This window comes from Callithrix jacchus, chromosome 8, assembly GCF_049354715.1.
Source record: "Callithrix jacchus isolate 240 chromosome 8, calJac240_pri, whole genome shotgun sequence".
Lineage (NCBI taxonomy): Eukaryota > Metazoa > Chordata > Mammalia > Primates > Cebidae > Callithrix > Callithrix jacchus.
In genome coordinates, this window is record NC_133509.1 from 30,023,314 (window position 1) to 30,046,691 (window position 23,378).

Below are 23,378 nucleotides of genomic sequence, written 5' to 3' on the forward strand. Positions count from 1 at the left end.
AAATGTGGATCGGTGCTGTGAATTTCAGGGTGGGATAGAATGCTGGTTTGGGACCCAAACTTACAACAGTCGGGGAAGGAAACCCCACCTTTGCTGTCTGTGCCATTGGTGACTTTGAAGGTGGAGGTCCATCTTTTTAGTGCAGCAAGATAGGCCAGCCTCTGATTGGAGATGCTGTATACTACATGAGCCTGGGCAGATTATACCGATTTCTGTGCTGTCCACAGAGCAGATACTCAGTTAATGCCCATTGAGTGAATGCTGATTTGTGTCAGCAAATGAATGTATCATTTAACCTGATCTAACTCCAAAGTAATATTAAATTCAGGTTTTCTCTAAAAACACCATTGATTGAGTGCCTAAGACAATCCTGGCACTATGTTAAATGCATGACATAAATTATTTAATCATTACAGAAACCTAATAACAGAATGACTGTAATTGTACCAATTTTATAGGTGAGAAATCTGAGACAGAATGGAAGAAATAACTCAGCTAAAGTTACACAGGCACAGCCAGTAAGGGGCCAACCTAGACTTTGAACCAAAGTGGTCAGCCTCCAGAGACCACTGTCCTCTATTCTGCCTCCCCAGTTAAAGAGTCCTGGGCATTTTCTTGGAGGCACAGAAGGCTAGGCTGATGGTCCTGTAAGCCCAGACATAGAGTTCTTCAGAACTGTAACCCCAGGGATCAGGAGGCTGATAGTACTCACTATTTTACCTGTCACTTCCTACTTTCTTCCATAGCCACTAACCTGGGATCATTGAGACAGGTTGCATGGGAACAGGCATGACTGCAGTCTAGGACATGCCTCCACTCTGCCATACTTTAAATGTGGTCATTTCCTTTTTGGAGCAGGTATTGTGGGTAGAAGACAAGGTGGAGGTCAGGCGGGCACTTCCCTTCCCCAGAGCCACTTATGCTTTCATCTAAGAGCTCTGAAACCAGCTTGTTAGGTGTGGCATCCCAGGACTTGACAGGCAGTCTGGTTCAGTATCCAATTCCAACTTTTGTCTCAGATACCTAATGTGGTGTGGCTGAACGAGTCAACATATAACCTGTACCTAAGTTCTCACTTAACATCGTTAATAGGTTCTTGTAAACTGTGACTTTAAGCAAAACATATTGTGTGCTATAGGGACTTAACTCTTGTTTATATCAGTTAGCTTGGTTTTGCTACACAGTACATCATTTTTGCTTAAAGCCACAGTTTACAAGAACCTATTAATGATGGTAAATGAGGATTTACTATGCCCAGGTGCACTTTTTGTAGCAGATTCAGTCCCAGTGTTTCTTTTGGGGGTGGGGAGAGACAAGAGGTGGCAAGGTCAAGTACACAGGTAGTGACAGGGAGTTTCTCAACCAGAGACTCTGATGAGTACAATTTTCCATGCAGACATTTCCAATGAACACTGACCCAAGAACATTCTAGAAAAGATGCCAAATCTAACATTGAATAATGTCCTGATATCCTAAAATTTTAGGAATGAAAATCATGTTCTCTAAAATTCACAGAATATTTTCCTAGAATTCAGTACCTCCCGTTCACCCTAACTAGCTTTTTTGTAATACTGTTTTCCATTCATTTGGTGGCCAGTAGTTGAGTGGTCTATATAACTGCCTACTCAGTAACATGTCAGCAGTTCTCAGCTAACTTCCAGGGTTCACCTTACTCAGATATTCCCTGTTCATTTTCTGACAACACTAGCAACAGAGATGTCCCTAGCCAGGTTCTGCTTTCTCTACCATACAGTCTCTCTTGCCCTCATACTAACAGTGTTTCTTCACATCTATTTTTAGTTTTCCTGGCTCAAGCTTCTTCAGGCCACTGAAACACAACCCTCACTCTCTTTCTCTCTCCCTCTGGCATGCATGCTGCTGGTAGGAGCCCCCAGGTAAACATTGCTTCAGAAATCCTTTAGCACTCCTTTCTCAGGAAAACTTATGTCTTCAGGATTACAGCTCAATTTTTAAGATGGACATAACCCTGTATGACCTTCTGATGGGCTTTCAACTTTGAATTGGATATGGACACTTTTCTCTCAGATGACAGAATTACTCCAACTTCCCCTTTGCAGTTGCTTCCTTTCCTTGAAGCTAGCTGTATCTCGTTTTCTTTAAAAAGTTTTTTCTTCCAGAGTCACTTGCCATGCCAACCGTTATTAGCCCATCTGTGGCTCCAAGGACAGCAGCTGAACCCAGGTCCCCAGGGCCAGTTCCTCACCCAGCCCAGAGCAAGGCTACTGAGGCTGGGGGTGGAAACCCAAGTGGCATCTATTCAGCCATCATCAGCCGCAATTTTCCTATTATTGGAGTGAAAGAGAAGACATTTGAGCAGCTTCACAAGAAATGTCTAGAAAAGAAAGTTCTTTATGTGGACCCTGAATTCCCACCGGATGAGACCTCTCTCTTTTATAGCCAGAAGTTCCCCATCCAGTTCATCTGGAAGAGACCTCCGGTGAGTAGCTTTCTGCTTGGTGGGTGGGTTTTCCCCACACACAGGAGTCCTCCCACTCAGCACCTCCAGCAGCTCTGCTGTGCACATGGGCACTGGGGAAAGGATCCTAGCAGCAGCTCTGCTGGGCTCTGTCCTTAAGTGTGAAGCAGGGAGTAGAGGAACAGGTCTTAGATATTTCACCAACTCTCAGCAAAATCCAAATGGAAAGCAGGGGAGGCAGAGCTGATTCTCATGCTCTGGCTCTTTCTGGAAAAAAAAAAAATCTTGCTTTTTATAAAAGTGATTGGAACTCAACTTAATTCATCCTGTAAAAATAAATATTCCATTCTCAGAACAAATTCCAGACAGCCCAGATCTACTCATTCATTTTAAATATCTTTCATCTTTGTAAAATTACTTCAGTTTCTCTAGATAAAATCATGATGTTATTCTTCTTTAATTTACCAGTGGCTATATCTTTCTGAAACACAAAAACTCTAGAAAGAGGAGAATCACAGGCAAGGAATATTTTTTCATGCATAAAATGTTAGGGTTAGAGAGAGAGAGACCTAGCAATCACTTTTGTCCACCTACCTCACCTCATAAATGAGGAGCACACCAGAGTGAAATACATCCAGTGGGCACATGACAGAGCCCGGATTAAAACTCCTTCTCTTTTGGGAAACTCTCCCAGCCTCTGGGTTTCATTTATAGTGATCACCAGGAGGGAAATCACATTCCCCTGGCTCACCTCTGTGATCATGCCTCCAGCATGACTCTTGTTCTTAATTCAAGGAATATTTATTGAGCATCTACTAGTGCCAGCACTAGACAAGCAACTGGGGGGACAGTGGTTAGAAAGAAAGACCAATATTCCAGCTGTCTTGGAACCTAGGGTCCTAAAGGGAAGAGTGGCATTGAACAAGAGTGACACTGTCAGGAGATGATATTCTGGGTGTCATAGGATTATGCGGCAAGAAGAGCTAACCTGGTCCAGGGAGCATAACCTTCCCTGAGGAAATGATGGCAAGCTGAGACCCAGTGCTATTTATCAGCGATGTTTTTATTAACCTAAGATGGGCCAGGCGCAGTGGCTCAGACCTGTAATCCCAGCACTTTGGGAGGCCCAGGCTGGAGGATTGCTTGAGCCCAGGAGTTCGCAACCAGCCTGGACAACATGGCAAAACCCCATCTCTTTTGTACTAAAAATTCAAAAAAGTATCTAGGCATGGTGGCACATGCTGTGGTCCTACCTACTTGGGAGGCTGAGGTGGAAAGATCACCTGAACTCAGAAAGTTGAGGCAGCAGTGAGCCAAGATCACGCCACTGCACTCCAGGCTGGGTGACAGGAGTGAGACCCAGTCTCAAAAATCAACAAGAACAACAAAAGAAACCTGAAGGGAAATATTCCACAATACTGTGTGTTCCACGGGGGCTTTTCTGGGTTCTTTGCTAAGGCCCATGACTGTCCTGAAGGCCCTCAGTTTAGGAGATAACACTGCTCTGCTATCAGAGTATTTGGGCATGTCACACCCCTCTGCTGAAATAGCTTCTGTGACATCCCTCTCTCAGGCCCCACTGCCTTCAGGACAAGTCCAAACTCCTTAGCCAAGCCATAGGCCCTTTCAGCTGGTCCCTGCCTACCTGTCCAGGCCCATCTCTGCCCTCTTTCCTCAGATCCTGACACACCAGCAGTGCTTAGACATTGAGCTGTTCCAAGTCTTCTCACACCAGAGGCCTTTGCTCATGCTGTCTGTCTGTCTGGCATGCTCTTTTTGTTCTTATCTGAAACCTCTCGGGTACCACTTCCTTCAACCTTTCTCATGACTATTTCCTTCTCTCTGAAAGCAGAGACCCTTCCTGTTCATCTCTGATGCCCCTTCATCCAGCACAGGCTAGTCCCATAGTGGGTACTCAGCCAATGCTGGTGAATGAAAACCCATGCCTGAGAGCCTTGACCAGTGAGATAAGATGGTCTTGCATTCCTAGGTAGGGAGTTTCTAAAAGCCCTTTCTTAGGCCAGGCATGGTGGCTCATGCCTGTAATCCCAGCAGTTTGGGAGGCAGAGGTAGGAGCATCGCTTGAGCTAAGAAGTTGGAGACCAGCCTGGGCAACATAGTGAGACACCATCTCTATTTTAAAAGTTTTTTAAAAAAGCTCTTTCTTAGAATAGGGAGAAAACAACCTACAAATACTGTTTTTAGTGAAATCATTGGTGGACTTGAGTCTTAAAGCTATACTTACAAATTAATAAAAATGCTTTCAGGGCCTGTTATGTCCTAGGCACTAGATTGGTCTGGAAACTTATACTGTCAGTGTCTGCGTGTGAAATGAGGGGTGCAGAAGACCTGTCTATTCTGAATTGTGCCTCCACCACCACCATCACCAACAACAAAGATCCTGGATTTCTACTGTTTGAGTCACTAAAGGATCAGATAGCAAAGGCCACTCTTGAATGAAATGCCCACACGTTTCCCTGGGGTTAAGATCACAGGAACACTGTCCAGTGGGTTCACTACCATAAATGAGAAATAAAGAATTAGAGATTATCAGAGTTGGAATGAATCTTGGAGAGGCAGTCCAGTGCCCTTGCTTTACAGGTGAAGTGATTAAGGCCCAGAAAGGGCAAATGACTTATCTAAAGCCACACATGTTGACTTGAAACTGAAAAACTGAAATGACTCCGGAACTTTCTGACTGTAAAGCACTTCTTGGAGACATCAGTTCTCCAGGAATTTCCTCAGTTGTAGTGACCTTTGCCAACGCTGAGCAGTCTGAAAAGACTATGACCTGTCAGGAAGAGCACCAGATAGGTGAGTAAAGGCCTTCCTGCTTTTACTGTCTAAGGCATAGAAACTTTGGAAACCAATCTGAATTTTTTTTAACCATAACTATTATTTATTATGATTATAGTAATTATAATAATGATACAGGAAGAATCATTCCTGGATAACTATAATTCTGGTTCAAATAGCATGTTGCACTTTCAGCCTTTCCCTCTTAACAAAAAAGAGGCTCTGGCCAACTGTTCCCAGCCCTGTAATCTCTTCTCTCACTTACCACTGCTACCTCACAGCCTTTCTTCCTCTATTTGGGAGCATCATGCATTGAGTTTCCAGTTCAAACAATGTGATTCCTCTAGCCTTTCCTTATGTGATCTATTTCTAGAGTCAGAAAGCAAACAAATTATTCAATTTTTTTTCTCTCTCCCCCTTCCCTTCTATTCAATACTTCCCAACTGTTAAGGCAAGTTTCTTTGATGACAGATCCCAGGGCAGAAGAGAATGGCTTCTAGAACAGAGCTTCTGGGATGCTGGTGCCCAATACACTAAGGATAGGTTGGGGATAGGACGGCAGGTCATGTTTCAATCCGTGGGGTGGAAGGCTCAGTTGCACCACACTCCAGGCCTCTCTCCTTCCCTTGGTAGGTTTGTAAAGAGAACTTGACCTGTAAACTCCAGTTCTTGGCTTCCATCTTTGGGAAGCAAGCTACCTGCAAGAAGCATGGCCTCTGCTCTCTGCTCCTCCTTTCAGCAAGTTTTCATGAGTCAGGTCCCCATGGGGAGTCATGCAGGAGTCCCTGGGCCACCTGGGAATACGTGGTTAATAGTAAAGATAGTCGATAATCTTGAGTGAGAACTCACCGCATGCCAGTAACTAGTCTAAGTGTTTCCCATGTGTTAATTCATTTAATCTTCACAACAATCCTGGGAGGAAGTACAATTATTGTCCTACTTTACAAAGGAGGGAACTGAGTCTCAGAAAGATTAAATAACTCGCTCCAGATCTCCCAGTCGGTGAAGGTTGGAGCTGGGATTTAAACCCACACAGCCTGGATCTAGAGCCCCAAATCTATGTGATTCTGAGATTTAGATGTTAATATCTGTTTTTATTAATAAATATGGCATTTTGAACTCCCACCTGCCCTGCACTTTGGTAGTATTCCTTTACTGGCTCAAAACTCAGGCATGGAAATGAGGTGTCATTTGAGACTCCTCAAGACACAACAGGTATTGAGTGACACCCCAGGGTATGCCCCTGAAAGCAGCAGCCTCTGTAAGTTGGAGATGGAATGGCACAGTAGCTGAGAGCCCAGGCTCTGAGGTCAGGCAACCCATGATCAAGTCTTAGCCTGCTACCTAACACTTACGTAATCTTGGTCACATACTTACCCTCATTTTGCCACAGGTTCTCCATGTGAAAATTGGAGAACAACGATAATAGAAGAACCCATCTCATAATTAATTGAGGATTAAATGAGTTAATGCAGGCTAAAAGCTTAAGACCAGCACATGGGTGAGTGCTCAGTCAACACAGACTACTCTTATTACTGCCTATAAGCAGCTGTGCAGTCTCTTTAAAGCAGCAGTATCATAAACATTTTTCCAGCTCAATTTGTACTTATGACCAGTCAATATATTTACCATGGTAATGATTTGGGTACCTCATTCCTGGTCTAAATGCATCTGTCCATCTCAGCATGAGGACATATGTGCGAATGCTCCCCTCATGGGCAGGGGACTGCTTGTCCTTTAGGGCAATTCCAGTTATTTACATCAAATATAAAATGTATGTTTGGTTGTGAAAATGTGGGTGTATCATAGACCCAGGAAAGTGACTACAAAAGAGGGATCACACTTGGCTGGGAAACTTGGCAACTTGCTCAATGACTGGCTATAAAGACCAGGGCTTCCTCTTTCCCATCTCCATGTGCCTCAGTCATGCCAGGTGGAGAGTTCTTAAGCTATTTATCTCTGCTCTCCTGCAATCCCAAAATCAGGGGAAACCTAGATCCCTGCTGCTTTTGGAGGGATGAGAAGTGAAAAGCTAGTATCAGGACCTTGTGATGAAAAGGTGTCTGGTCCCCTCCTCACCCTTGGTAATGTGGGAACCCAGAATTGCTCCACAGTGCCCTGCCCTGCACAATCAACTCAGCTGGCCAGGGCCTCCAGCAGTGGACACTGACAACAATGAGGTTCCTGGGCCTCCCCCTGTCTCTGGTGCTAGCTAGGTGGTGCCACCTTTCTGTAAATTCCATATTATTCCAGACCCATCCTAACCGAGAGCTTAGAGAAGGAAGAGCCCACCCTATTTAGGAGCTGTATTAACCCAGGCTTCAGGTTAAATTTCACTCCATCAGCATAGGCTCAGTGTTTCTTGGCTCTGCAAGGAGAAGTTATTTCTGGTTCGGTCTTCAGTTCACAACCCTGAATTGGAGTCAAAACTGCATTATTGATATATAGCCACCTCCAGCTTAACCTCTAGCTTTTTCCCTAGGAAATCCATTCTCCCTTCCTCCACTGCCCTCCAAGCTCCTGGGACTGATAGCTGGGACTCTGCAGTTTCTTACCACAACCTTCTGCTTAGCTCTCTTTTCTATTAGCTGTTGGGAGTTGGGGGAGCTCGCCACCTTCCCACTTATCTCCAAATCCAGTGCCTTCTCATTTGCTGGTGGTGGCTGGAGCTCCAGCTATGGGTTGCCTAACTCACCTCATTCCCTCACCTCCTGTCCCCACCTGCCTATCATTACAGGGCCCCACACATTACCGGCTCACAGCTGGATCTCCACTTCACCCACATTTCTCTGGTGTTTGCCTTTCCTCCTGCAAGGTATTATTATCATACCCATATCCAGCCATGCTCTGCCCAGTAGTCCAACCTCACCCTTAGCCACACTCCTCCTCATTTCTGGGGCCAGCTAGTTCCTTCCACCAACATCTGGACCTGTGGAAGCAAGCCTCTTTCCCAGTCAGACAGCAGCAGCCCCATAATTCTCCGAACAGATGACTTTATTCCTTGTATTCTGGGACACAGAAATATCTTGAATTAGGCTTATTTTTTTTTTAATTTTTTATTGCATTTTAGGTTTTGGGGTACATGTGCAGAATGTGCAAGACAGTTGCATAGGTACACACATGGCAGTGTGTTTTGCTTCCTTTCTCCCCTTCACCCACATTTGTCATTTCTCCCCAGGCTATCCCTCCCCAGCTCTCCCCCTGCTGGCCCTCCCCTTTTACCCCCAATAGACCCCAGTGTTTAGTACTCCCCTCCATGTGTCCATGTGTTCTCATTTTTCATCACCCGCCTATGAGTGAGAATATGCGGTATTTCATTTTCTGTTCTTGTGTCAGTTTGCTGAGAATGATGTTCTCCAGATTCATCCATGTCCCTACAAATGACACGAACTCATCATTTCTGATTGCTGCATAATATTCCACGGTGTATATGTGCCACATTTTCCCAATCCAGTCTATCATTAATGGGCATTTGGGTTGGTTCCAGGTCTTTGCTATTGTAAACAGTGCTGCAATGAACATTTGTGTGCATGTGTCCTTATAGTAGAACAATGTGTCCTTATAGTAGTCCTTTGGATATATACCCAGCAATGGGATTGCTGGGTCAAATGGAGTTTCTATTTCTAAGGCCTTGAGGAATCACCACACTGTCTTCCACAATGGTGGAACTAATTTACACTCCCACCAACAGTGCAAAAGTGTTCCTATTTCTCCACATCCTCTCCAGCATCTGTTGTCTCCAGATTTTTTAATGATTGCCATTCTAATTGGCATGAGATGGTATCTCAATGTGGTTTTGATTTGCATCTCTCTGATGACCAGTGATGATGAGCATTTTTTCATATGATTGTTGGCCTCATATATGTCTTCTTTCATAAAGTGTCTGTTCATATCCTTTGCCCATTTTTGAATGGGCTTGTTTGTTTTTTCCTGTAAATCCGTTTGAGTTCTTTGTAAATTCTGGATATCAGCCCTTTGTCAGATGGGTAAACTGCAAAATTTTTTCCCATTCTGTTGGTTGCCAGTTCACTCTAGTGACTGTTTCTTTTGCCATGCAGAAGCTGTGGAGTTTGATTAGGTTCCATTTGTCTATTTTGGCTTTTTTTGCCCATGCCTTTGGTGTTTTCTTCATGAAGTCCTTGCCTACTCCTATGTCCTGGATGGGTTTGCCTAGATTTTCTTCTAGGGTTTTTATGGTGCCAGGTCTTATGTTTAAGTCTTTAATCCATCTGGAGTTAATTTTAGTGTAAGGTGTCAGGAAGGGGTCCAGTTTCTGCTTTCTGCACATGGCTAGCCAGTTTTCCCAACACCATTTATTAAACAGGGAATCCTTTCCCCATTGCTTGTTTTTGTCAGGTTTATCAAAGATTGTATGGTTGTAGATATGTTGTGTTGCGTCCAATGCCTCTGTTCTGTTCCATTGGTCTATATCTCTGTTTTGGTACCAGTACCATGCTGTTTTGATTACTGTAGCTTTGTAGTATAGTTTGAAATCCGGTAGTGTGATGCCCCCCGCTGTGCTCTCTTTGCTTAGAATTGACTTGGCTATGCAGGCTCTCTTTTGGTTCCATATGAAGTTCATGGTGGTTTTTTCCAGTTCTGTGAAGAAAGTCAATGGTGGCTTGATGGGGATAGCGTTGATTCTGTAAATTACTTTGGGCAGTATAGCCATTTTCACCATATTAATTCTTCCTAACCATGAACATGGAATGTTTCTCCATCTTTTTGTGTCCTCTCTGATTTCGTTGAGCAGTGGTTTGTAGTTCTCCTTGAAGAGGTCCCTTATGTTCCTTCTGAGTTGTATTCCAAGGTATTTTATTCTTTTTGTAGCAATTGTGAATGGCAGTTTGTTCTTGATTTGGCTTTCTTTAAGTCTGTTATTGGTGTAGAGGAAGGGTGATTTTTGCACATTGATTTTATATCCTGAGACTTTGCTGAAGTTGCTTATCAGTTTCAGGAGTTTTGGGGCTGAGGCGATGGGGTCTTCTAGGTATACTATCATGTCGTCTGCAAATAGAGACAATTCGGCTTCCATCTTTCCTATTTGAATACCCTTTATTTCTTTTTCTTGCCTGATTGCTCTGGCTAGAACTTCCAGTACTATATTGAATAGGAGTGGTGAAAGAGGGCATCCTTGTCTAGTGCCGGATTTCAAAGGGAATGCTTCCAGTTTTTGCCCATTCAGTATGATATTGGCTGTTGGTTTGCCGTAAATAGCTTTTATTACTTTGAGATATGATCCATCAATACCCAGTTTATTGAGGGTTTTTAGCATAAAGGGCTGTGGAATTTTATCGAATGCCTTCTCTGTGTCAATTGAGATAATCATGTGGTTTTTTGTTTTGGTTCTGTTTATGTGGTGAATTATGTTTATAGACTTGAGTATGTTGAACCAGCCTTGCATCCCTGGGATAAATCCTACTTGATCATGATGGATAAGTTTTTTGATTTGCTGTTGCAATCTGCTTGCCAATATTTTATTGAAGATTTTTGCATCTATGTTCATCATGGATATTGGCCTGAAGTTTTCTTTTCTTGTTGGGTCTCTGCCGGGTTTTGGTATCAGGATGATGTTGGTCTCATAAAATGATTTGGGAAGGATTCCCTCTTTTTGGATTATTTGGAATAGTTTCAGAAGGAATGGTACCAGCTCCTCTTTGTGTGTCTGGTAGAATTTGGCTGTGAACCCATCTGGACCTGGGCTTTTTTTGTGTGGTAGGCTCTTAATTGCTGCCTCGACTTCTGACCTTGTTATTGGTCTATTCATAGTTTCAGCTTCCTCCTGGTTTAGGCTTGGGAGGACACAGGACTCCAGGAATTTATCCATTTCTTCCAGGTTTACTAGTTTATGTGCATAGAGTTGTTTGTAATAATCTCTGATGATGGTTTGAATTTCTGTGGAATCTGTGGTGATTTCCCTTTTATCATTTTTTATTGCACTATTTGGTTGTTCTCTCTTTTCTTTTTTATCAAACTGGCTACTGGTCTATTTTGTTGATCTTTTCAAAAAACAGCTCTTGGATTTATCGATTTTTTGAAGGGTTTTTCATGTCTCTATCTCCTTCAGTCAGCTCTGATCTTAGTTATTTCTTGTCTTCTGCTAGGTTTTGGGTTTTTTTGTTCTTGCTCCTCTAGCTCTTTCAATTTTGATGATAGGCTGTCAATTTTGGATATCTCCATTCTCCTCATATGGGCACTTATTGCTATATATTTTCCTCTAGAGACTGCTTTAAATGTGTCCCAGAGATTCTGGCATGTTGTGTCTTCGTTCTCATTGGTTTCGGAGAACTTCTTTATTTCTGTCTTCATTTCATTGTTTATCCATTCAACATTCAAGAGCCAGTTGTTCAGTTTTCATGAAGCTGTGTGGTTCTGAGTTGGATTCTGAATTCTGAGTTCTAACTTGATTGCACTATGGTCTGAGAGACTGTTTGTTATGATTTCAGTTGTTTTGCATTTGCTGAGGAGTTCTTTACTTCCAATTATGTGGTCAATTTTCGAGTAGGTGTGATGTGGTGCTGAGAAGAATGTATATTCTGTGGATTTGGGGTGGAGAGTTCTGTAAATGTCTATCAGGTTTGCTTGCTCCAGGTCTGAGTTCAAGCCCTGGATATCCTGGTTGATTTTCTGTCTCGTTGATCTGTCTAATATTGGCAGTGGAGTGTTAAAGTCTCCCACTATTATTGTGTGGGAGTCTAAGTCTCTTTGTAAGTCATTAAGAACTTGCCTTATGTATCTGGGTGCTCCTGTATGGGTCCATAATATTTAGGATCGTTAGCTCTTCTTCTTGTATTGATCCTTTTACCGTTATGTAATGACCTTCTTTGTCTTTTTTGATCTTTGGTGCTTTAAAGTCTGTTTTATCAGAGATGAGAATTGCACCTTCTCCTTTTTTTTGCTCTCCATTTGCTTGGTAAATCTTCCTCCATCCCTTTATTTTGAGCCTTTGTGTATCCTTGCATGTGAGATCGGTTTCCTGGATACAGCACACTGATGGGTTTTGTTTTTTTATCCAGTTTGCCAGTCTGTGTCTTTTGATTGGTGCATTTAGTTTATTTATATTTAGGGTTAATATTGTTATGTGTGAATTTGATACTGCCATTTTGATGCTAGCTGGCTGTTTTGCCCGTTAGTTGATGTAGATTCTTCGTTATGTTGATGCTCTTTAGCATTTAGTGTGATTTTGGAATGGCTGGTACTGGTTGTTCCTTTCTATGTGTAGTGCCTCTTTCAGGAGCTCTTGTAAAGCAGGCCTGCTGGTGACAAAACCTCTGAGTACTTGCTTGTTCGCAAAGGATTTTATTGTTCCTTCACTTCTGAAGCTCAGTTTGGCTGGAAATGAAATTCTGGGTTGAAAGTTCTTTTCTTTATGGATGTTGAATATTGGTCCCCACTCTCTTCTGGCTTGTAGAATTTCTGCCGAGAGATCTGCTGTGAGTCTGATGGGCTTCCCTTTGTGGGTGACCCGACCTTTCTCTCTGGCTGCCTTAGTATTTTCTCCTTTATTACAACCCTGTTGAATCTGACGATTATGTGCCTTGGGGTTGCTCTTTTTGCAGAATATCTTTGTGGTGTTTTCTGTATTTCCTGAATTTGAGAGTTGGCCTGCCTTGCTAGGTTGGGGAAATTTTCCTGGATAATATCCTGAAGAGTATTTTCCAGCTTGGATTCATTCTCTTCGTCCCCTCTGGTACACCTATCAAACGTAGGTTAGGTCTCTTCACATAGTCCCACATTTCTTGGAGACTTTGTTCATTCCTTTTTGCGCTTTTTTCTCTGATCTTGGTTTCTCATGTTATTTCATTGAGTTGATCTTCAACTTCTGATATTCTTTCTTCTGCTTGGTCAATTCGGCTGTTGAAACTTGTGCATGCTTCGTGAAGTTCTCGTATTGTGTTCTTCAGCTTCTTTAATTCATTCATATTCCTCTCTAAGTTATCCATTCTTGTTATCATTTCCTCGAATCTTTTTTCAAGGTTCTTAGTTTCTTTGCATTGATTTAGAACATGTTCTTTTAGCTCACAGAAGTTCCTCATTACCCACCTTCTGAAGTCTAATTCCATCATTTCGTCATAGTCATTCTCCGTCCAGCTTTGTTCCTTTGCTGGTGAGGAGTTTTGGTTCTTTGTAGGAGGCGAGATGGTCTGGTTTCGGGTGTTCACCTCCTTTGTGCGCTGGTTTCTTCCCATCTTTGTGGATTTATCCACCTGTCGTCTGAGTAGTTGCTGACTTTTCAATTGGGTCTCTGAGTGGACGCCCAGATTGTTGATGATGAGGTCTTTCTGTTACTTGGTTTTCCTTCTACCAGTCTAGCCCCTCTGCTGTATGACTGTTGAGGTCCACTCCAGGCCCTGCTTGTCTGGGTTACACCTGTAGCAGCTGCAGAATAGTGAGGGATGCTACCAGTTTCTTCTTCTGCTATCTCTGTCCTAGAATGGTGCCTGCCTAATGTCAGTCTGTTCAGTCCTTTTTGAGGTGACTCTGGATATACAGGGGTCAGGGAGCTGTTTGAGGAGACAGTCTGTACTTTATAGGAGCTCAAGTGCTGAGCTGTGAGCTCCGTTGTTTATTCAGGGCTGTTAGGCAGGTGCGTTTAATTCTGCTGCAGCACAACTCTTAGAACCCCTTTTTTTTCTAAGATGCTCTGTCTCGGGGCGGTTGGAGCTTTCTTTATGAGTGTTCGTGGCACTATCCTGCCCAGCTAGGAGGCAGTCTAGTCACTATTATCCTGCCGAGGCTCCGCCCTGCTGATGTGGTGTGGGCCCTGTGGCTGCGGGCTCTGCCCTGCAGCCACGGGCTCCGCCCTGCAGAGGAGTCTCTCTGTTATGACATGTTGCCTCGGCAATGGCAGGCTGCATCAGCAATGGGAGTGTACCTCCGTAGGGGCGGATATCCTCGGTAATGGTGTACGCCCCTCCCCTACCGCGCTGCACCGTCCTGGGTTCAGCTGTACTAGCAGTGAAACTCCCCACCCAGAGCGTTTCGTGTTGTCATTTTGTTTGTCCCTGTGTGGGTAAAACCCACCGGGCCCGCTCACCTGGCTCCCTGCCTCAGAGTGCCTTTCTTTTTTTTTTTTTTTTTTAATTGACCAGATGGCTCTCTCCCAGGTGTTTCAGTCACCCACTGTTAGAGCACCAGGATCTGTGTGATTTCCCGTGCAGCTAGCCACTGCACTGGCTCAAACGCCACTTCCCAGGAATCTCCTGGTCTGGCTCACTGTCCAAGTCTCGTTTAATCAGATGGATATGCTAATCTGCCCTCCCAAATCTCAGATTGTCAGTTTAGCAGGGCACCTGGGCCTGAGTGTTTTTTGTGGATTGTTGGGGAGTGCCTGTGCTGCTGCACTGGCCTAAGCGGCCACAACAGCCAAACCAGCTGCACTTGCATCCTGTGTCTTTCCTACACCTGGGACTTTCCTTGTTCTGTGGGCAACAAAGATCCGTCTGGAAATGCGGCTTTGACTCACCCTCTGAGCATTCACTGAGAGCTGCGATCCCGAGTAGTTCTTACTGTGCCATCTTGAAACCCACCCCCCCTTTCAAATTGGGCTTATTTTAAGGATAAAGTTTAGGTAAGTTTCCCAAGCTATAATTCATCATGAGCCTTTATCCCCAAGTCTAGAAGATTCTCAATATTAGTACTTTTTTGATCTTATCAGAGAGTGTCCACAGAAAGTCATGACCACCACCCAGCTGAATGCAGTTTAAGGAAGCTTTCTAACATAAGTTGCATCACAGTTTCAGAAATGTGAGAGAAATTCAGAAATGTGAGGGAAATTGTGAAATGTAAAATGTGAGGGAGAAAAGTATCTCAGAATGGAAAAATAAGACAAAGGGTTCCTTCCCACCTAAGTCGCAGTCCTGGCTTCCCCAACCTATTCCTTTTTCCAAGCTCTTTCTTCCATGCTGTCTATCGACATGGACCCACCACACTGGCTTGTTTTGCTGCTTTCTGTATGTCCTGGCCTCTTGCCCCTTCCTAAGGCAGAACCAACTGCTTTCTTGTGCCGGGGCTGTTACAACAGGAGGAAAAAAAAGCATGACGTTCTTTAGGGTAGATCTTCTTACTGCTGTGGAATTATTCTCAAGTCTTTACACTTGTTTCATCAAATGTGCACTTTCTGAACCCTTAACATGGCGGAAACATCTGGCTTCAAAGGAAAACCTGTAAGAAAAAATTAGAAAGATTATTGTAATTACAGAATTACAGTAATCTCTGGGGTGGGTGAAGAAGAATTAAATATGACCATTTTCTAGGAAGAAAAGAAAGAAAAACACCTGCCTATTTACTTACAAGAGGGAGGAGAGCTGAAACTGAAAGGAAAATGGAGTAGAGGAAGCAACAGGGCCCTTGACAGCCACCCACCGATGTTCTTCCTCTACACAACCCAACCCTCATAGAATTCTTTTTTTTTTTTTTTTTTTTTTTTTGAGACAGGGTCTCACTCTGTTGCCCAGACTGGAGTTCAACGGCTCAAAATCTTGGCTCACGGCAACCTCCACGTCTCAGGTTCAAGCGATCCTCCCTGTCTCAGCCTCCCTAGTAGCTGAGATTACAGGCATGCACCACCACACCTGGCTAATTTTTGTATTTTTAGTAGAGACAAGTTTCACCATGTTGGCCAGGCTGGCCTTGAATTTCTGACCTCAGGCAATCCACCTGCCTCAGCCTCCCAAAGTGCTGGGATTATAGGCATGAGCCACCATGCCCAGCCTCCCTCACAGAAATCTTTCTGAGTGCTTGTGGAACTTTTGAGGCAAGTGACTTGGTAGAGGATGGAGGTTTCTATTTTGGTTTATACAGGCAGGGCTGAGCTAACACTCAGAAGTCAGAGTTTGGAAAGCACTAGAGTGTGGGGAGAAAGAAGCACACAGTAGGGAGCTGCTGGATGTGGTGTTCAAGACTAATTTACAAGGAAGCCTGGCTCCTCAGCTAACACTGGGTAGCATTCTGCTGAAGAACAGCTGATACATACTTTTCCATTTTCATTCAAACTTCAAGTTTAAACAAGCACCATCAGAACCTTCAGAAGTATATTACATACTCTAAAACACCAGGAATATACTACAAAAACTGCTATTTTTAAAATTCCCCAGAGATCATAGGACCAAAAATGGGAACTACTTTTAGCCTTTCCAGATAGATGGCTTTTTTTCCTGATAGAAATGTTTTAAAGGGAAAAGGATGGCTCCATCTCCTTCAATAACCTACAGCTTATAACTTTTACAATGTGAACAATTCATCCTTATTTTTAAGATGTTTCCAGGTGCAAATATAGCATCGTTTCTCTGGCTCTGACCCAAAAGACAGTGAAAAAGAGTCAGCTGATTTTCCCTACATGGTAAGCCTCCCTATTCTTTTTTTAATTAGAGATAGGGGATCTCACTATGTTGTCCACACTGGACTTGAACTCCTGGGTTTAAGTGATCCTCCTGCCTCAGACTCTGAGTAGCTGGGACTGCAGGCATTTCCTATTCTTGAATCATGTTGACGCTCTTTCAGTTACTTCAGATCAGTCACAAAATTGTTCCAAAAGCATGGCTTTTCCAACACGGAGCATGTCAGTGCTATTAACCATACACAGCCAATCCTTGTTATTTGCAGATGCCATATTTGCAAATTCACCTATTCACTAAAGTTTGTCTCCCCAAAATTAGTACTTGAGGTGTTTTTGCAGTCATTTGTGGGCGTATAGAGAGCTGTAAAAAATCTGAGTCACCCCACACACATGTTTTCACCTCAGGTCAAACAAGGCAACACTCTTGTTTTAGCTTTCATACTGTAAAGAGTGTCCTTTCCTGATGTCTTTAGTGCCATGTTTTTCTCATATCTGTGCTTTTGATTGGTGACCTCCAAGCACAGTGCTGAAATGCGGTCTAGTGTTCTAAAAGGCTGTGGTATGCCTCATGGAGAAAATACATGTGTCAGATAAGCTTTGTTCACACACAAGTTATAATCAGTTGGCTATGAGTTCGATGTTATAAAATCATCAATCAATAAACAAAAATTTAATGAATCAATATTAAATAAGGTATCTTTAAGCAGAAACCTACTGATTGGTTGATGAAAATGTGACCAGAGACTCACATGACCCTAATTCTGTATTTCCCCTAGGAGCAATGGTTCAGTATTTATTAATACAGTGTTCTCAGCAATACTATAAAATGTAACTACCAAGAATAATGAGTATTGACTGTACTTCATTTTCTCTGTATTCTTAAGTATTGCAGATTGAAATAATACTCTATCAAGAACGTGGCCAGGTGTAGAGGCTCATGCCTGCAATACCAGCACTTTGGGAGGCCAAGGTGGGTGGATCACTTGAGCCCAGGAGTTGAAGACCAGCCTGCACAACATGGCAAAACACTATCTCTATTAAAATTACAAAAATTAGCGAGGCATGGTGGTGTGTGCCTGTAGTCCTACTGTAAGATTTAAATGAAAGAGGAAAGAAACACGAACAGTGGCTCAACAGTCAAAGACAGGTTTATTTTGCAGAATAAACCTAAGAGGGGCTTCTGGGCAATTTCAGTCAGGAGCACTCTCTCTTACATATTAAAGAGTATTTAAGGGTTCAGGGCAAGAGAGCTTATTTCAGGCTTGGAATGTTTCTGCATGGAGGAGAAGTTCGTTGTGGGTCTGGAATGTCTCTGGTCAGAAGGGAGGTTATCTTGGGGCTAAGATCTCTCCCACTGGAGGGGAGGTTATCTTGGGGCTGGCATGTCTCTGGTCAGGAAGGGGTTTATCTTAGGGTAGGAATGTTTCTGGTCGGAGATGTCATTTGTGGTTTATGATCATGCTGACATTAGCCATTAGGCTGATGCCCTTTGGGTTGGATTTAGGTGGTTTTTGATCAAGGGAAATTTTTAATTGGTGGTGCTTGTCCAAGATGGCAATGCCCCTGTTCTGTCACTAGCTACTTGGGAGGCTAAAGTGGGAGGATCACTTGAGCTAAGGAAGTTGAGGCTGCAGTGAGCCAAAATTGTGCCACTGCACTCCAGCCTGGGTGACAGAGTGAGACCCTGGCTCAAAAGGAAGAAAAAAAAAGAATGTGATCAGTATGGAGTATTGCATCATGTCTTAATCCATTGCAGTCATTCTTCTTTTTCTTGTTCAAATTGTCCCATCTTTGACAGTAGGAGCCCCTGTATGTTGCCTGTAGCATTTAACATTACTCCATTAATCTTTTATTCCTTCCTTGTTTTCTGGCCAAAACAAAATGTGCCATGCCCATCTTGTACATTTCTTGCCCCACACCTGGAATGAATCATTTCTTCAAGAAACCTGTATCCTTTTGGTCTGAAATGGAGTTAAAAGGCATTGAGAGGACAGATGGCCACCAACTTCCTAAGACCCAGCACTTGACCATCACATCAGCACTTTCTTTCTGTTTTTTGCTTGTTTGTTTTAGTTTTTGTTTTTGTTTTTTGAGACAGAGTTTCACTCTTGTTGCCCAGGCTGGAGTGTAATGGCACCATCTTGGTTCACTGCAACATTTACCTCAAAGGTTCAATAGATTTTCCAGCCACAGCCTCCCAAGTAGCTGGAATTACAGCATGCACCACCACATCCAGCTAATTTTTGTAGTTTTAGTAAAGAAGGGGTTTCACCATGTTGGTCAGGATGGTCTCAAACTCCTGACCTCAGGTGATCCACTGACCTCAGCCTCCCAAAGTGCTAGGATTACAGACATGAGGCACTGAGCCCAGCCTCGCATCAGCACTTCAAGTTGGAAGCTTTCTGTCCACGCCAGATGGTCTCTTGCTCTAACGACCTCTTCCATTTGCCCCACTGCCTCTAAAATTAATACTGACTTCTGTGTATCTTCCCAGACAGGGGTCACTTGACCCGTGTTACTCGGTTCTGAAAAGAAGAAATCCTAGGTTGGCACAAAATAAAAGTTACTCCATGCCAGCATGAGATGAGAGGGAGGGGGCTGAACCACAGAAAAACCTAGGCTGTGGCAGGAAGCTCTCTGTTCCTAGGGCCCAGGACCCAGTTGTTTCTTCTCCCAGGAAAAGTATTTATCTTTCCAATGAAGCCGACTCAGCAAGTGGTCTGCTTGTGATCTGCTTTAACAGTGTTACCTTCTGTCAGACAGAAAAGTGAGGTCACTGTCCTAGCCACAGAGAGGAAGAACTGAGGACATTGTGCAGTGGGGTTAAGACAGCTAGATTTAGAACCAAACAGAGCCTGTCTGAACACTGACTCAACCACTAGTAAGTCACATAAGTAAGTCATCAGAAAGTCCTAGTAGGTGTGCAAGGTAAGGTAGCAATTACTATCAGCATAGGCAGCAAAGGGCAGGAGCATAACACAATGATGAAGAGCACAGGCTCTGAAATCAGGCAAACTTCATTCAAATCCCAGCTCCATTGATTAACAATGTGACCTCAGGCAAATTATTGACCATCCTGAGGTCTCAGTTTCTGCATCCTTCCTATGTTCATAGAGTTGTTGTAAGGAATAAATGAGATTCTGTATATAACATGGTTAATACAGTGAGTCAATAAATAGTGATGATAGTAACTGAAAGGCAAAATGAAATACCCAATTGAGAGCCAGCCTTCTGTCTGCTCAGCAGAGAATTATGATAATGTCTTCAGGGGGTAGGGGGGATGAGAAAGGTGCATATGTTTCAGTGAAAATGACAATTCTATAACTAACTTTTAGGAGCTCCTTCTATTATATTCTATAAGACAGCAGCTCCTCATGGGGGTCATGATGGGGACAGAGCTCTGGACATGATGGTGAATAAATTGAAGTGACTCAGCAGTATAATGCTGACAGTGAGAGGGGCTGGGACAGAAATGGCCAAGAAATACAAGATAGGTGCATTTTCCTAATTATAAATAAGGCAAAGCATCTTTTTTGTACACTTGTCTATTTCTTGATCATTTGTATTTCACTGAACATGAAACACCTGCTAATGTATTTTGTTCATTTTTCTCTTGAGTTGTATTTTTCAATTTGAATTGTAGGCATTCTTTATATATCCTGAATACTAATCCATTCTTGGTTAGATGTGTTACAGATATCTTCTCCCAACTTGTGACTTTCCTCTTCACCCTCTTAAGAAGACATTTTTAGGGTGGGTGCAGTGGCTCATGCCTGTAATTCCAGCACTTTAGGAGACCGAGGTGGGCAGATCACCTGAGGTCAGGAGTTTGAAACTAGCCTGGCCAACATGGCAAAAACCCATTTCTACTAAAAATACAAAAATTAGCCAGACATAGTGGTGGGAGGCTGTAATCCCAGATAATCAGGAAGCTGAGGCAGGAGAATCACTTGAACCCAGGAGACAGAGGTTGAAGTAAGCCAAAATCCTGCCACTGCACTCCAGCCTGGGCAACAGAGCAAGACTCCATGTTAAAGAAAATTTTAAAAATTTAAAAAGCTTGTTCGGATTTTCATTGCAGTTTCATTGAATCAACATGAATTCTTGTTATTCAATATTATCAATATTACATCTTGATATTATTGAGTCTTCTTATCCATGAAGCAGGGATGTTTTTCCATTTAAATAAGTCTCTTTTAATAAATGTTTTAGAATGTTCTCAATGACACCTTGAACATCTTTTTTTTTTTTTTTTTAGATGGAGTTTCTCTCTTGTTGCCTAGGCTGGAGTACAATGGCACAATCTCAGCTCACTGCAATCTTCACCTCCCAGGTTCAAGGAATTCTCCTACCTCAGCCTCCCAAGTAACTGGGATTGCAGGCATGCACGATCATGCCCAGCTAATTTTGTATTTTTAGTAGAGATTGGGTTTCACATGTTGGTCAGGCTAGTCTCAACCTCTTGACCTCAGGTGACCTGCCCAACTCGGCCTCCCAAAGTGCTGGGATTACAGGTGTGAGCCACAGTGCCTTGCCTGCCTTGAACATCTTTGGTCAGATTTATTCCTAGGCATCTTTTAACAACAACAAAAAAAGTTAAAACAAAAGTGATTTTTGTTAGTGGCATCTTTCTTAAACCTGTACTCAATTTCTCAGGCATAAACATGCATTTGACTCTTTTATGCAACAAATTTGCTAAACTAATAGTAATTCTAGTAATTTCTTTTCTTTTTTCTTTTTTTGAGAGGGAGTCTTGCTCTGTCACCAGGCTGGAGTGCTCACTGTAACCCCCACCTCCCAGGTTCAAGCAATACTCCTGCCTCAACCTCCTGAGTAGCTGAGATTACAGATGCCTGGCACCATACCTAGCTAAGTTTTGTATTTTCAGTAGAGCTAGGATTTCACCATGTTGTCCAGGCTGGTCTCAAAGTCCTGACCTCAAGTGATCTGCCCACCTCAGCCTCCTAAAGTGCTGGTATTACAGGCATGAGCCACCAAGACCAGCTGTAATTCTAGTAATTTGATTGTAGATCTGAAGTTCTTTATCTGTATGTCGATTCTATATTGTTAGAGAGAGAGAGACAGAGAGAGAGAGAGAGAGAGAGAGAGAGAATTTACAAATAATGACAAGGCTGCCAAGTACCTTATGCAGTAGCCTCATTCTTGTTCTATTGTACTGGCTAAACCCTTCAGCATATTGTTACATAAGAAAATAGCCATGTCTGCACTAGCTCCGGGGCAAGATGGAGGCGCTGATTTTGGAACCTTCCCTGTATACTGCCAAAGCCATCCTGATTCTGGACAATGATGGAGATCGACTTTTTGCGAAGTACTATGACGACACCTACCCCAGTGTCAAGGAGCAAAAGACCTTTGAGAAGAACATCTTCAACAAGACCCATCAGACTGACAGTGAAATTGCACTCTTGGAAGGCCTGACAGTGGTATACAAAAGCAGTATAGATCTCTATTTCTATGTGATTGGCAGCTCCTATGAAAATGAGCTGATGCTTATGGCTGTTCTAAACTGCCTCTTTGACTCATTGAGCCAGATGCGGAGGAAAAATGTAGAAAAGTGAGCACTACTGGAGAACATGGAGGGGCTGTTCTTGGCTATGGATGAAATTGTAGATGGAGGGGTGATCCTAGAGAGTGATCCCCAGCAGGTGGTACACCGGGTGGCATTAAGGGGTGAAGATGTCCCCCTTACGGAGCAGACCATGTCTCAGGTGCTGCAGTCAGCCAAAGAACAGATCAAGTGGTTGCTCCTTCGGTGAAGACCCCACTGTTCCTGGTTCTTCATCCTCTTCGAAAAATTCACATGTCTACTGTGAATTTTCATCTAGTTCCCCAACTGATGCTCTCAGGGTCATCTTGGGGATCATAGAGATTCTTAAATCTCCATCCTGTTTGTGGTTGCCCCCTCCACCCTCCCCTACACCCTTCCTTTTCCTTCTCATTATTTTTGCAGTTCTGGGAGTAAAGTTCCCAGCATATTTAGATACAGGGCAGGGGAGGCACCCTCTTCCTATTTAGACTCAATTATGCTCACATGCTCCCCTGCCCCGACATTTTTGTAAATTCTGTGCCCTTTGCTGTAGCTACACTTCAGATTAAAGTAGGAGAAAGAATGTGCTGAGTGTTTTCCTCCCTTTGCCTTTACCTGGTCCTCATTCTGACAACCCAGAAAGGGGAGGGAGAAGGAATTCCTTTCTATAGAATGTGTTGGGGTGGGGATGGGTAGAGATGTATCCAATGCAAGCCCTAGCCCCACTTACTGACCTCAGTGTTTTCTTTTATTCCTTCTTACTGCCCTGTCCTCTGCCTTGGAAATGGCCTTAGGAATAGCTCATAGGGAAGGGACAACATGGAAGAAACAGTGATTTAAATTGTATTGAATAGGTCATATAAAATGTATTCTCTACTCTGATCCTGGCATATAGCTTCAAAACTGCTATGGTGAGTGTCCATCTCTTGGATAGCTACCATAACTCTCCACCCTTACTACATGTGGGATCGCCTGGTTTGTCTTCTCTGTGTCCTGGAGCAAAGCCACTTCCTAAAACTAAAACTCCATTGTAGTCTTGGGAAGAAGAGTTTCTGCTCAGAACTGGGGAAGGAGTGGAGCTTATGACTTGGTCCTCTAGGCTATCTCTGTCCCCTCAGCTCCCCTATGTGTGTTTACTCCTCTGCCTTGGGTTTGCAGTCGCTGCTTAACCCTATCATCTCTCTGTCTCAGCCTTACACTGAAGCAATAGCTCTGTGCTCTCCCTATCTCTAGGTCACTGAGAGGGGTACTCTCATAAA

General features: G+C 43.3%; 1 protein-coding gene, 1 long non-coding RNA gene and 1 pseudogene across 6 annotated transcripts in view; 2 read left to right on the forward strand and 1 right to left on the reverse strand.

Moving 5' to 3' along the window:
- The first annotated feature begins 1,844 nt into the window (after window positions 1–1,844).
- On the forward strand, window positions 1,845–22,702 carry LOC100389797 (coatomer subunit zeta-1 pseudogene; annotated as a pseudogene). Its single transcript, XR_617162.5, has 2 exons — window positions 1,845–2,458; window positions 20,830–22,702. The product of XR_617162.5 is annotated as a coatomer subunit zeta-1 pseudogene (transcript).
- Window positions 1,845–23,378, forward strand: part of CAPN3 (calpain 3) — a 68,859-nt gene continuing 47,325 nt past the window's right edge. For all 4 annotated transcript variants that reach the window (XM_035261973.3, XM_035261974.3, XM_054240563.2 and 1 more), the window contains exon 1: window positions 1,845–2,458. In XM_035261973.3, coding sequence (XP_035117864.1) covers window positions 2,150–2,458 — 309 coding nt within the window. In that variant the 5' untranslated portion in view covers window positions 1,845–2,149. The remainder of the gene's footprint in view (window positions 2,459–23,378) is intronic.
- Window positions 2,353–3,116, reverse strand: LOC144577330 (uncharacterized). Its single transcript, XR_013520895.1, has 2 exons — window positions 3,032–3,116; window positions 2,353–2,704 (listed from the first exon to the last, which is right to left on the reverse strand). It is a non-coding gene; the product is annotated as an uncharacterized LOC144577330 (long non-coding RNA).